Raw genomic sequence first — 14,442 nt, 5'->3', positions numbered from 1 at the left:
TTGAAGGCCCCATGCAAATCCAGCACATTACTAATAAGCCCAGCAATGAAAGAGAGAATGAACAAATTACCCGGTGCCATTTCCTCCTGCTTTTATAGTGCAAGAACAGTGTGTGTGCGTGTGCCGGGAGGGAGGGGGGCATTAAAGGAAATTTTAAGTTCACTCCCAGGTGATCAGAAATACCCTGTTATGCACTGTAATTAATCTGTGAAACACAGCCACAAGACGACATTGAGGCTTATAGTTTTTTGGGTTATATAATTAGACAAGTACGTGGATAACGAGAACATTCCTGGCTGCAGCAGATAAGACCATCGACCTCCGTCTCCTAAGCACAAACTGATTACCAGTAGGCGAGATCAAGAAGAAACTTTTATGCCCCGGGTCTCATCTTTTTATATTTCTTCACATGCTCTCTCACACCTTGCCCCGAAAGACTGAACAAGTGGACCTGAGACCTGATCTGCAAAGTCAGCTGCTACGTTCCCAACTGGTCCCACAGCCCAGCGGGGAACAGCAGTGGCGAGCAGAGCGCACTAGCAAAAGCGGAGGAACGGGAGACTGTTCTTGAAGTAATGACTAGTCTTCTTACATAAGGAAACTTTACAGGTGGGAGATAATATTCCTCGTCTCACAGGCTCAGGACTGGTAACAAGCACATGAAACACTTACACTGTGGAATCCCATTACACGAGTATTTTAAATAGTGGAGCAACAACGTAAGCAGCTCACTAGACACAACTGCAATTTCTGGTGCCTGGAAAGGGCTGAAGGCTTGCGTTCCCCTTCGCTAGGAATTTCACTTCATCAGAGATCATTAAAAGTGGGCTCCACGAAGAAAATTCAGCAGTGCTGCTTTTCCCCAAACTCTGGCAATAATTATTCCTTAATAAATCAGGAAGAAAGGATTAAAGTTATTTACTCTACTGCGTAAGTCCAAGTCTCTTCTCATGAACCCTTGGAGGAGCTGCACTGAAGTCGAAAGGGTTCATTTGAAGGAGCACTTGCAAAAGCAAGATTAAAATCTGGCCTTCTGTATGCTGTTCAGCCCTTCTGTGACCCTTATGAGGGTGTTCAAACTCTTGGCTGCAATAGGCAAAGGAGGACTTACAGGGACTCAGAGCCACGGCTACAGAAACAGCATAGAGTAAAAATATTTAATAGTTTTTGAAGTTTATTCAAATCAAAAGACATTCCTGTCTCTGGAAAAATCAAAATTCTTGCTTCTTCAAATGCCCAGCAAGACGTTCTGCTAGACCAGAGGATAGAGATACTGTCTAATCAGGTTTGGATAAAAGTAAGGAGCCCACTCGGAGCTCCAAAAAACAGCACTGTTTCTTCCCAAAACTTGGAACAGTTGGTTACAAAGGGTGCAGGATGCAAGCAAGGAATGGTATCTTCATGGAAAAGCACACGGTTCTCGTTTCGTGCATGTTTTATGGCAGCGCTACGTGTCCGGATGTTACACACAAAGACTGGGATTCCTACAACAAAGACTACCACAATAGAAATCAACTGGGGAGAAGGGTTTTTGAAACAAGTGAAATACTGCATATAAAATCCCTGATCATAAATATTAAAGCTGCATCTGTGCTCATCAGCCACTTACAACGGAAATTTCACTTCCAATTTTGATTTCTATACAAATGGACGATAATACTTCATTTTCCACCTTCTGGACCGCATCCGGAAAAAAAAGTACATTATCATTAAAAATAAGGATGATGCTACATAAAGTACAACACACAGACTCATGTCTATGTTAGAAAATCCAATCCCTAAGAAAGATACAAACTGTTTGGTCTCTTTACGAATAACTGATTCAACTGCATTTTTATTTCTCTCTTTGACGGGTCCGTCATTTGCTATTAATCTATCTAAGACCTTGGATTTAGGATCTAGCATGTTTTGTTGCTCCAGGTTATTGTTCTCTTTGTTTCCGCTTGGTTTTCTGGGTGAAGATTTCTCTTTCTTCTCCTTCACATCCCCAAGTTCAGCTTCACTGGAGTCAGTTTGGCCTTCGATGTACTTGTACAAAATGTTCTCGTTGTTATAGTGATGCTTCAAGAACTGTAACACTTGTGCCTCGTTCCAGCTGTGTAATCCTTTAATTTCTTCGTGGCAAGCAGGGCACAAATCTGGAGTGGGCCACTGAACTTTAGGAAACTTTGGATCCTCGCTCAGATCACCTGTCCGAAGAGAGAGAGAGAGAGAGAGAAATCCAGTTGATAAAAATCCCTATCAGCCTAGACATCTGAAACCCACGAGACAACTTTCCATTTAACACAAACACTAGGTTCAGTTCAACGAGAGAACACGCATTAAAGAGCAATAAAGTCATATTTTTGAATAAATAATTCATTATCAAGTAAGACACCGGCTTCCTTCCGGAAATGTCGATTTTCATGTTCTAAGTTACTGTTTTATTCTCTTCCGATGAAAACGTGAAATGACAAGCCTCTCTCTTCCTGGAAAAATCTGTAGCATTCAACTGTACTACGAGAGTATTTGGTTTCCCTTTAACCAGCGATAAAAAGAAACAGCCAAATGTGTTTTCAGAGGGTAATTTGAACTAGGCTTCAAAATGGACTGCTCTTTTGCACAGTCCTCCGTAATCCTGTAGCCTACTTTTCAGCAAGCTGCTTCAAGGCCGTTCAATACCTTGCGGATATATTTTCATGTTTCTATAGATACTGGGGACAATTCTGTATTTATCCAGCTTTTGCCTAGCATCTCCTGTTATTACAGGATGCCATCGGCAGTGCCGTAAAGACTTTAAGACACATTTTTCAGTTTGCCTTTTAGCATTTATACGCATATCATTTTCTCTGGGACTGAACTCCATTTTAATGTTTCAACTGCTTGTAGAAGGAGTTATTTTTCTGGCTTGGTGGGAGAGAGCTGGTAGCTCATGTTGTATCCTGCTCTCAAATAAGCTTCTTATCTTTAATTGAGATCATTTCATCTTTACCTGGTTAAAAAAAAAGTCAACATAGGTGTCGTGTTTGTATCTGGCTTGGATTAATATATTAATTGTTCGCAGATCTTGCAGAAATATGCCCCATCTTTTCAGGGCCACTTTCTAATTTTTAAGAAGCAAAACTTTCTCCTATTCTGCAAACTCTTTTAGCCAAAAACAACAAATAAAAATATTTCCCTATTTTATTCCATTTGTATATAAAGTAGCAAATTTATTTCCCTTTCATGTTTTTATGCAAGGCATTTAGCAGCAAGAATCAGTCATCAGTTCATTTAAGAGGAAAAAGTATGAATAATATCTCCTGTTAATTAGCCTAACAAGCTACTGAAACCTTAAACTAGTCCACTCTCTCCATCTACAATCTCTCAATAAAGCTGGTCACAGTGGGTAACTTTTAAGCTACCATGGTTTAGGATGTAACTGAATAACAGAAAAAAACAAATCTGCAAAATGATTTCATGGTGAGCTATAGGTAGTGGTGCTGGGGTATTTTTGGTAACCAGTAAGCCTAAAATGTCTCGTATTTACTGCAAGTTCCATGCACGTGACCATAAATAAGGATGATCTGTTTGAGAAAGATGCACCAAGTAATGAAAAAAATAATCACAGTCCAAAGCAGAAACCAAAGTTTGGCAAATATACTCCAAATAATCTGGCATTATTAATCATTCCCATACTAGCTGAAGTTTTTTTTAAAGCAATTTAACACAGTCTTGCATTATTGAAAGCTCTGACTAAACCGTCCAATGAGAAAAGTAATTTATTTTTCCTCCTACAGTAAATACTACGTAACTTAAACTGGAAAAAAAAATACAGATTCTATCAGGCAACGGTATACACGTTAGCAGAAGTTTTTATTGAATCTCCCATCATATGCTTCTCATACTGGGAGGCAAAAGATAAAACATCTGCAGTCACAACAATATTTAAAGCTTCAGGTGTTTTGAGAATGTGGCTTAACCACAATGCAAACACAATGGTGCATATTTAAATTGTAACTAATGCTACATTACACTGATCCATAACAGCTGGCAGTTATTAGGTGCAAATAGAAACCAATTTTCTTCAGTGCTTTAGTTATTTGATATCTGTATAACACAATGGATTAAATATAACCTAATATTTTAGCGGAGTTTTCAGTCCAACTCCTACAAAAAAAAAAGTCCTCTATGGGCCACACCATATTTGAAGACTGGATTTTCTTTTATTTAATATACTGATGTACACAAAGTTTATACCATTCTACACTGAATAACCATATCTTGTTCTCCAATGGTTTTTGTAATTCCAGGTAGAACCAGGGGAAAGAGGTTTTAATGTCCGCATAAACCATTGTGGAGAGACACATAATTATTCTTAGTTACAGAAAAGCTGCTGAACTGCATTACTAGGTTTCAAATGGGCTTTAAATTGACCTCCTAGAGGCTCATTTAATCATTTAGCAGGTCAAAACAGCAGAAAAATGGGTGCTCTAGAGAACAGTGGAGCCTTTTCGGCACATCCTTGTGTGATGAACTACCACTACCCAGAAAAGGGTATACCTTAAATATAAGATTCTTGGCCATGTTACCTTGTTTGAACTGGGCGACTCATAATTGGTTACGCTTTTTCAGCAAACTAAATAATTGTTAATACGCAGCGTGTTAAATTCTGGGCTTGAATATGAATGCAAATCTGAAGTTACTTCACTGTACAGGCAATACAGGTATAGGTCAGAGTAGATTAAGTTACTCTGGGTTTCCGCTGTTCCGGAAGAGAATATGGATATATTACCAAACCGTACTACTATCATGACTACTGGTCCAGAGTTAACTTTGGTAGGTTCTCCTGACACGGGTCTCCATACCTGCAAGCCTGTTGTTCACCACATTGTGCTTCTCCCACAACCAAAGAACTGCCTTGTCTAGTGTTTTCACAGAGTCCATGGACTCCTTAGCCATTTCTTCAAAATGCTGGGCACAAGCCTTACACCCGAAGAAGTGCTGAATATACCTCCGCATCATCTGCAGGACCACTTGGGGATTGTCTTCAAAACCTGGCAAGAAGGAAATTAGATCCTCGTTAGCAGCATCTGGACAAATACTGCTTCTGACATTTATTTCCCATGCATAAGCCGAAGTACTAACAGAACCACATGAATCATGGGAAAAAATGGAAAGGAAATGTTGCCTCCTGCTGGTTCTATGCTAAATTACAGCAGCATTTTCAATTTAGAGAATTCATTTCATTTGGGTGGTTTTCTGTGGATCCATAAACCGCTTCAGATTGCCCAGCAACCTTATCTCCGTGAATCGCGATGGAGACGAGCAGTACGAAACAAAAATGAGAGTGAATGGCCCAATAAGGGCCGTAAGAGTAAAGCACTACAACATTAAAATAAAAATGTTTAAGAAGTGTTGTGCAGGAATGGGGCACTCCCCCCCAACTATTAAAAGTAGCAGCAGTGTAAAGTTACAGTGGTGTCACTTAGTAATTGTGATGAAGGAGGATGGGACTTATTTTTGGCCAAATCAACTGGTTCAGAAGGAGGAGGAGGTTATGTTATCAAAGAGGACTCTGAACGATTCCCTAAGAGGGTCAGAAAGCTACAGTTCCAAGCTGACTATTATGTCCTGTGATGATATTAAAACAAAATAAAAATCATTAAGTCTCTGCAACAGTTTTACTTGCATACTCTTACTGCCTAAGGATATTTGCTATCCATACCATTAAAACCAGCTTGCAAGCCAGTATAAAGTAAGCACAAGTATGTAAAATACATTTACTGTAAAAAGTTGCACCGACCATTAGCTTGGATGCCGTATTATATTCAAAGCTAAGACATCAATGTTCGAGGGCACCAGATCCTGCATTTCAAAGGGTGTTTTTCAAATACACAGGAATAGGCAGCTACATTGAACACAAACCATAAAACATTTCTCTTAGCAAACAAAGGTTTGACATGGTTTAAGCATGTGAAGACAACTGCAGTCTCTTTTACAGCGCAAGGATTTTTTTCCAGAAGCAGACCTTGCTTTGATGTTTTGCTCAATTCCTAAACCAACACAAGTATATATGCTGCATATTCAATGTGTACTAACAGGATGGATAAACTTAAAAGCGCACAAGCACCGAAAGCTCTCTGACACAGGACTCCAATCTCTCTCTCAACTTTCATTAGTAATCTCCTTAGGTTTGAGAAATAAAGTAGTACTACAATCTGACTACACTTATACACAAATATGCGATATACACTATTTAGTACAGTAGCTCTGCTACAGTAGCATTTATACTTATAAAAATAAAAGAGGGATACCTGAAATTATTTTCATTTGAAACCATAACTATCTGGTCATAATATTTGCACCCTGGTGTTGAGGACTTACAGGTGCATTATTTTATCATGTATGAGACTTCTGCAACTGAGAAACCTTATCCTGCAGTTGCCCTGCTGTTACAATAGCCCCATTCCAGTTAGTGAGCCCAATTCAGAAAACCTCCCAGCAATAAATCTTTGAGAAGTTCAGAGTATTATAGAAATGTCTGACTAGTACTTAATTTTTTTTTTTTGCAGAATATACTGCAATATATAAACTATTTATAATAATTTATGTTAAATACCTGTCAAATGAAATAATACATTCATATATTTTGTGATGGAGGATCCATGACTTACTATTAACAACTGCTTTTACTGGCATGGAAAGGAGATGAAACTATACTGGGACTGGGTTTAATGAAGCTTTACAATACCAGACCACAGCATTTAACTGAATATGCTTTTCTAATGGTGGTATTAAACTACTTTATTTGCAATATTATTTAACAATAATGCATGTAAATGTATTTGTGTTTTAGAATAGTTCAATAGTGCACCTATGACCTCCCTGCATTTCCTATTAGAAAAGTGTTCTGTTAGCACAAGCTGTTCAAAACTGTGTTAGCTAGCAAAATATTTACTGTTTATGTCCACAAATGTCTTCATAAAACAAATTTAGATATCAAAACAGCAGAACGAGGCTCTGGAACATAAAAAGAAATTATTTAAAACCAAAGAGAAGTAATAAATGACAAGCCATCTACTCAGACATCCAATATCTGTGATTGAACAGACATGAATAAATAAAAAAGATGAGATTAAAGCAGATTAAATGTCAGTATTAAAAGAAATGCTGAAAAATAATTTTAGAAACCCAAGATGAATTTCAGGCAAAATGCAACTATTACTGAGCAACTGTTATTTTAAAGATTAAAATATCCATTTTTTTTAAACAAACAAGGTTAGCCTGCTGATAAGCTCAGCCCCTCTCCGCAGAAGCAGAAAATCACAGTGATATAATGATATACATTTACTCTTAAGATCCCATATTCAAAAACAAGTGCTATACTGTCCAGGTTTTGAAGGTTCCTTTTAAATTGATGTATTTACAGAACAAGCACTTTTTGGATACCATTCTCAATATCAAATTAAAGAACACAGGACCCACACCAGTGCACCCTGAAGCTTAAAGGCTACACAGGTCAAAGTTACAAAACATCTGCCAATACATACACCAAAAATATATATTAAGAAAGCTAGAGTGGGTTCATCTTTCCTGTCATATTGTGCACGCAACAGGAGCTACCAAGAAAAATATTGTTGCTTTAAAAAAAAAAAAAGACAATTGCAAAATGGCTCATTTTGTTTGTTTTTCTTTTATCAGCCCCGGGATGGATCTCCTTTTAACATCTGCCATGTATCACTGTGTAATCCTCCTTTTCTCTTTCGGCCCCAACTACAGCAATTCTGGGTAACCCTAATCTTTAAAGTGGACAAGAATCATAAAACCCTACCTGTGGGGGGAAGGATTATGGAGCGCAGCATGCTTTTTAGTAGATAGGATTTAAACAAGCAATAAGGAGAGGAAAACCTCCCAAGACATAATCCGACCGTCTCAGACTGACCCAATTCTTTTGGCGGAAGAAGTGATCATCAAATATCTGCCCTGATTTAAATTGGTAGTTAGCTGTGGTAAAGATTTTTCGGGTTCTAAAGTGTCATTTAATTTCTGCCTCATTTGATGACACATTTGAAACATGGGAGCAATTTAAGATGCAGTTTTGTATGGAGAATTAAAACAAAAAAAAAGGGAGAATGATAAAAAAAAAGGGAGTCACACTGACTAATTACAAGATTTTTGTGGCAGATAGAGCGAGTGCGTGAAGAACACCAGGGAGGCATAATTTATACAATCTGTCAAATGCAGAGCCATAATGCATTGCCTAATAGGAAAGTATGCACATCACCAGATCTAATGTGGCACTAACAAAGGAGATTCAACCTGGCTTCCTGAAATGAGAGAGGCACACAAGGCAGAGGGATGCTGAATGAGCTAGTCTACCCAATTTGTAGGTGGAGTCCATTTAAGAGAGTTTGTTAACATGAACTGAGCCTTCAAAAATACTGCACCAATAATTAATACCTATAATTGAGACAAGCTTTACCTTGCGTTTTATGGACAGCAGCTGGAAAGTGTTATTGTGGCTTTGATACCAATCTGGACACACAATTACCCTACAAAAGTTTTGTGCAATCAAGGCCGGAGCACCTACATTTTCCAATTTGTTCCATGCAAGTCTCGCTCCAACCAGTTTATCTCCAAAAGTTACAATTCCCTAAATTCTTAAATGACCGAACAGCCCCTTCCTGATGGATGGAAATCATTGGGATCTGCAGCATAAAAAGCACTTTGGGCCATAATTAAGGAAAGCAAATTGCCTTAATTGAATTTTATGGGGATAGTATTATCAGTTTATTTTTGCCCTGTTCCCAAAGGGACTGTTTTAAAGGTATGTCATAATTTATCAATTTGTTATAAGCCTGTGGAACTCTTGCATTCAAAGGCACTTACAGAACATTTTGCTGGGTTTTTTCCCCCCTAGAGCTAAAACCAAGAAAAGACGAAGTGCTATTGCATCCAGTACAAAATGGTTTAGAAACGTGCTTTGCATCATTACTTGTTTTCCAAACACGATGGAAAGAATATGCCTGTCTAATAATTGCTATTTGCTTATTCGTTATGAATCTATACCAAAACATTCACAACCCTGTATCATAAAATGCTGAGAAAGTAAAGGATGAACCATCATTCTTTGGTTTGTGTGCAACTAAGCCAGAAAGATGGTCTGAGAATAACCAAGGGACACACATAAAAACAGAACTGTAATAATTGTCTTAACTTTTAGTATTTATAAAATGAGAAATGATTTTACTCCGTAGCCGGTTTAGGTGTACTGCCAATTAACTTTTTTCAAAGAATAAGGTGAGATGTAACCTTGAACAATAAGCAGAAGTGTTTCTCTACTCTGAGGAAGGGCAGTTCAGAGTTTCAGCGAGGCTCCCTCATTTTTTGTGTTATACTACTCCCATCTTCAAGGTCAGGCAACTTAACCACTCTTTTAGGTAAGGAGGCACTGATACCGTTTGTTTTGGAGCCTGTTGCCACAAAGGTCAAAGCAATGAAGACGTGTCCTGATCTCTGCTGGTCCACAACTAAAAAAATTGAGCCTTGAAACTCCTCCAAGAAACTCGAGTGTCTCTCGTTCGTTTACCTGCATGTCCAGATGTGACCGGAATCGAATCCAGTCCACCTTGTACTAGCCAATATAGAGCTGGCTAGGATGGCCTTTGCTCCCTTGGCTCTTGTGCAGAGCTGCTGCTTACCTGTGTTGATTAAAGCTTTTGGTCGAACGGCAGCTTGAACGGTTAAGGTATGGAACAGCTTCCAGAGGGAGCAAGTATAACCTCTTAGCTCTGGTCTGCTGCCCTGACAGCCAACCCACTGGACGTGGTTAGTGAGAAATATTCCAGATATCTGAAAAGAATGCACACTTTAAAATAAGTCCAATTCTGGGAGCAATGTTCCTCGATACTGATTCTTTAAAATGACATTTCACAGCCGACCATTACAAGTGTGTGCAGCGGGGGCCAACCTTTGTTGACAGGCAGGCCATAAATTAAGCCTGTGCCCTCCCTGAATGCCCCTCCGATGCCCTTCCTCTGCTTTCTGCTCCCTGCCTGATGGGCAGAGGCTGCCTGTGCCTCAAGTGCTGAGGTTGCCCACCCCATTCTAGTACATGACGTGTTTGGCATGCATGTTCCTCTTGTTGCGTTTACCTGCTGATTTCAATGGTGAATGGTGGTAGGTGGCACGGACTGTATACAGAGCCAAACACGTACAAGGCAGTCTGTACAACGCTCACGCTTCAAGCTGGGGCTGCACTGCCTCTAGGTGATTATTACTGTATTATTGTGCTCATTACCATTTTAGTATTTTCCCCATCTTACTTTCCCAAAGCAAAAAAGAGGCTTAGTGAAACACTGTTCAGACCATGAAGGCCAAATCTGCAAGGTGTTGCAGGCTTTAAATATTCACTGAAATGAAAGGGTATCGAGTGCTTTGCATACATTCAGCAATCTCCTATATCAAACTCTGGCTGACATAAGTACTAGATGATCCTAATTTAAAATAGAGATGATCTAGCTAAGACAGTATTAAGCCCCTCTCTCTCTTCACTGAATAATATTATATTTCTGATTATGGGAAATTTAACTTTAACTTTAGGGGCTCTTAAACTCAAGTTTGGGCGGTTCGGATGTACAATTATACTCCTCCTCCTTGGGCATATATTAGCTCAGGCCACAAACATACTAGGAGGTGAACATCACTACCTTGCAAACACTATAAATTAGTGTGCTGGAAAACATTAAGCATTTTAATACGCTAACACTACAAAAGCAAAACTTTAATTTATTCATTCATAAACTCAGATTGAGCCAAAATGTTACTGAACACAATCAGAAGAGCTACATTTAGTAAGAACAGCATTACATTACTATAGTAACAGTAAATAACTGGTTCATATGTTATTTTTTTCTTGGTCATATAAAAACAGCATCAGCAGTTACACCCAAAGAATATGCTTCTGCTGGCTTACCATGAGATTTCTTCTCCTGATAAAAAACTCCATTTTAAAAACTAACTCCAGCCTCTACCTTACAAAAATTTGCTTGTATGGGATGACCACAACTTCAGCAAGAAGGTAACCAACCTGAAACCCAGCGGAAGGTTTGATATTTATTAATTTTATTCTGGGGAGTGGACAACCTAGACACATTTTCAAGAACTGCACAAGACTCACCACTTGGGAGGAAGAAAATGACATCTCAACCCCTGTAGTTCGCCGGTGACCACTGACAGCACTTTGCTGACTGTGAACTGTCCATCTGAGTTTGACACGTCTGTTCTAGGTTAGGACTTGAAAAATCTGCAGAGATGTGTCACATCTCCAGAGCTAAATGTGCCATCTTTCATGCTTTGAACAGCTGGAGAATTGTGACAGTAGGATAACTGGTTCAATTCAATGTCTTGCAAATCCAGTCCATAGGAGACAAGAAAGCAGAGTAACTGACTCGGTGTAAAATGAATATGGCTCTGCAGAGAGTCTCATCCAGCCAGATTTAGTCAGAGACGTGATGTTCAAAACACAGTATGTGTGTATGTGTGTGTGCACACTTACGGACGCATGCATGTGCATACGGTGTTTTTAATTTCTGACTATAATATTGAGGGTAGCAAGTGGAAAACAGACAATATAAGTGACTGTTCACTCAGAACAGATACAGGATTCTCCTCTCCCGCAGTGTTTGTCATTTCACTCAGTTAAGTTCCTCCATGTGGATTTTTTTTCTGCTTAACAATTTCACTTTATTTTCACGTTAACCTTCTTATAACTCCATTATGACTGAGGGCAGCGTCAGTAAGCGATGTCTTGGATTTATAAAGAACCTTATCCTTTACTAATGCTGTATTTTATGCTGGAAACTAGTAACAGCTTACCCGCATTTTATTGTTGACCAGATCTAGGATAGCATCATAAGGGATTTTGTCTAATGGAAGGCTCACCAGCCACTCTTGCAAAGTCTCCAGCAACTTCACCACAGGCTGACGGCCAGGAAACAGCTGAGAAAATAAGAAAACATTGACATTTGAAAGCTCTCATCTCATTAGCAGTGAAACCATTTGATATTTTCTAAATGAGCTTTTACCTCTGTAAAAGCTTCCGTTAAACCTGGCACATCGGACTTTTGTTAGATACAAATCAATCACTAGTTATATTTTTCAACAACGAGCCATGTTGTGTTAATTAGGCATCTGTCAAAAATGTTAATAATGGGCTGTATGCACATATTGCTCACCAATGAAATGCACCTGGTTTTTTTACAGTATGCAGCAATACTATATAATAAATGAGGACTGAAGATTTTTGTATCCAAACGGAGGGGGAAGGTAACTTGACAGATGATTCAAGATGCAATTTTGACAGGTGCCTTTATAGGACTTCTAATGATCGTTAGAGTTTGGGACCTTCTGATACAGACACATGATCGTATTTTTAACAGAGGATGGGGGCCTAAAGCAAACCAGCAAACATACAGCAACGGGTTAGTTACCTGCTCATTCCCCATGGTAAATTAAAGTGAAACCAGGGCAGTTTTACCCGCCCTAAACGACATCAGTCCTTAATAATAACGGAATGGAGGAAAACATCACAAGACCTACTACAGTATCTTGCCTTGCTATGGAAATCTCTCATCAAACTTTTGACCTAACCCAACTCCACTTTACTTATGTTTCTAGTTTCAGAAGGATCTCTGAAGGCCAATACATTTTCCTACACAGATTTCTACCTTTCATATTAAAAAAAATATATAGTGGGAGAAAAAAGCAGACAATACACGGCTTCCTTCAATGTCACAGCTATTTTAGAGAGAAGATCAAAGGCATATTTACGAGTAAATGCAACTCCCTGTTTAAAGCTGCAGCAGTGGTTACACAGACAGAAGAGGTTGTAAAGACTGAAGTCTTTCTACAGAACTATTCTTTTGTTTCTTGGGAAGAAAGCAACTAGTCCTATCAGACTTGGATTTGGGTAACTGCACTTTCCATATTAAATGCTTCATATGGTTTAATTTTATGTAAGGTTAATTCCTCTTTATCCTAAACTCTTGTGCAAAGATGATCTGTACTGTTACACAGTTCCTTTCACGAAGTGGCAGCACTTCCAGCAGTCAAGGAAGCGGCCCCTCTGTCAGCTATATCAGAAAACACGTGAAGAACTTTTATAAACACAAAATGCTAAAGAAATGCTAGCTCGTTCTACAGTAGCTATCCAATTATTTATACAATACATCTTGGTAGATAACCACTTCTTTCCAGGTGCTTGGTTCAAAGTCTGGTGTGTGTTTAATGTTATGATTTTTTTCCCCTTCTCCAAGTCTCCTTTAATTAACTGATCAAGCAACTCTTGAGCAGGAACTATTTGTCTGTACATCACCTTGCACAACGGGCCCTAAGTTTTGACGGGGATTCAAGAACACTGTCGTAACGTAACCAATAATAAAACTCTGTACAGCTGAAACACTGATAATGTACACAATCATTATACTGGTGCACTTCCCGTAAGTTGTAACAGCCGCTCAGAGGCCGACTAGTGCAAATGTTACAAGACCGAAAGAAGCATGTTACACATGGACCCTATTTGAGCAGCACTCCTAGTCTTTGGGGATCTAAGGTAGGCATCCCTCTTATGAAGGATTCGAAAAACAGGCTGCTGCAAACTCCTCTAATAGCCAACAAGCTAATCCTATGACAGTGAAAATCCCCAAGCAGGGATCTAAAGCACAGAGCTCTGAGTTATCAACATTGTATATCCTCTTCTTTACCAAGAAGCGTGTGTACAAGCCCCAAAACTGGGGCTCTAAGATTGTTAATCAACTGTCTAGTTTTTAAAAAGGATCGAAGTTGTAAAGAACAAAGCCTCAAATCTGAATCCAATAAAATTAAGGTATCTGTGTTGTTCATTCAATTTCTGAAGTTTTAGGGTATGAAGTACCCTATGACTAAGAAATCAAAACTGGAATAAAAGGTGACTTATTTGAAGAGATATTCTTCCCAAGTGTTCAACTTCCATTGCCGTTGCAGGAACTGGATGAGAGAGAAGAGAATGCCACTAAAAGAAGCCATTCCCATTTATGCTCTAATAGCAAGGACAGCAAATTACATTAGTTGGCCAGGATCCATCAGGGAGAACAGAGGGTGTTTTAGGGATAATATGATGGACAGATTAGCACTACATTTTCTTAAAGGAAATGAGGCCAGCTAGAGATTTCTGACCTCTGCTAGTCATAGGGGAAAAGAAAGTGACTGATTTTTCACATAAATCCAGATACTTGGAAAAGTTATATAACCTTTATTATCCCTTCCCCCGGCCATCAGTTTGCTTTGTTTACAAATAAACACGCGCTGTTAAATGACTGATAATGAAATTTGTAGACACGTTAAGTCATGTTTAACTGGAGTTGCTTTACAAGGTTAAACATGAGAATTTCTCCAAGTTCAATTTTCTTTACGTAACACCCATTTTAATATCTAAAATTTAGG

At 38.8% G+C, this 14,442-nt stretch overlaps 1 protein-coding gene across 3 annotated transcripts in view; it reads right to left on the bottom strand.

Moving 5' to 3' along the window:
- Positions 1-1,156: 1,156 nt before the first annotated feature.
- QSOX2 (quiescin sulfhydryl oxidase 2) overlaps positions 1,157-14,442 on the bottom strand; it is a 34,338-nt gene continuing 21,052 nt past the window's right edge. For all 3 annotated transcript variants that reach the window (XM_006269637.4, XM_014603814.3, XM_059715679.1), the window contains exons 9-12: positions 11,839-11,961; positions 9,663-9,813; positions 4,827-5,015; positions 1,157-2,189 (exon numbers count right to left, since the gene is read on the bottom strand). In XM_006269637.4, the coding sequence (XP_006269699.3) occupies positions 1,639-2,189; positions 4,827-5,015; positions 9,663-9,813; positions 11,839-11,961 (1,014 nt within the window). In that variant the 3' untranslated portion in view covers positions 1,157-1,638. The remainder of the gene's footprint in view (positions 2,190-4,826; positions 5,016-9,662; positions 9,814-11,838; positions 11,962-14,442) is intronic.

The sequence above is a fragment of the Alligator mississippiensis genome, chromosome 12 (assembly GCF_030867095.1).
Source record: "Alligator mississippiensis isolate rAllMis1 chromosome 12, rAllMis1, whole genome shotgun sequence".
NCBI lineage: Eukaryota > Metazoa > Chordata > Crocodylia > Alligatoridae > Alligator > Alligator mississippiensis.
This window is presented reverse-complemented; position numbering and strand designations above follow the sequence as displayed.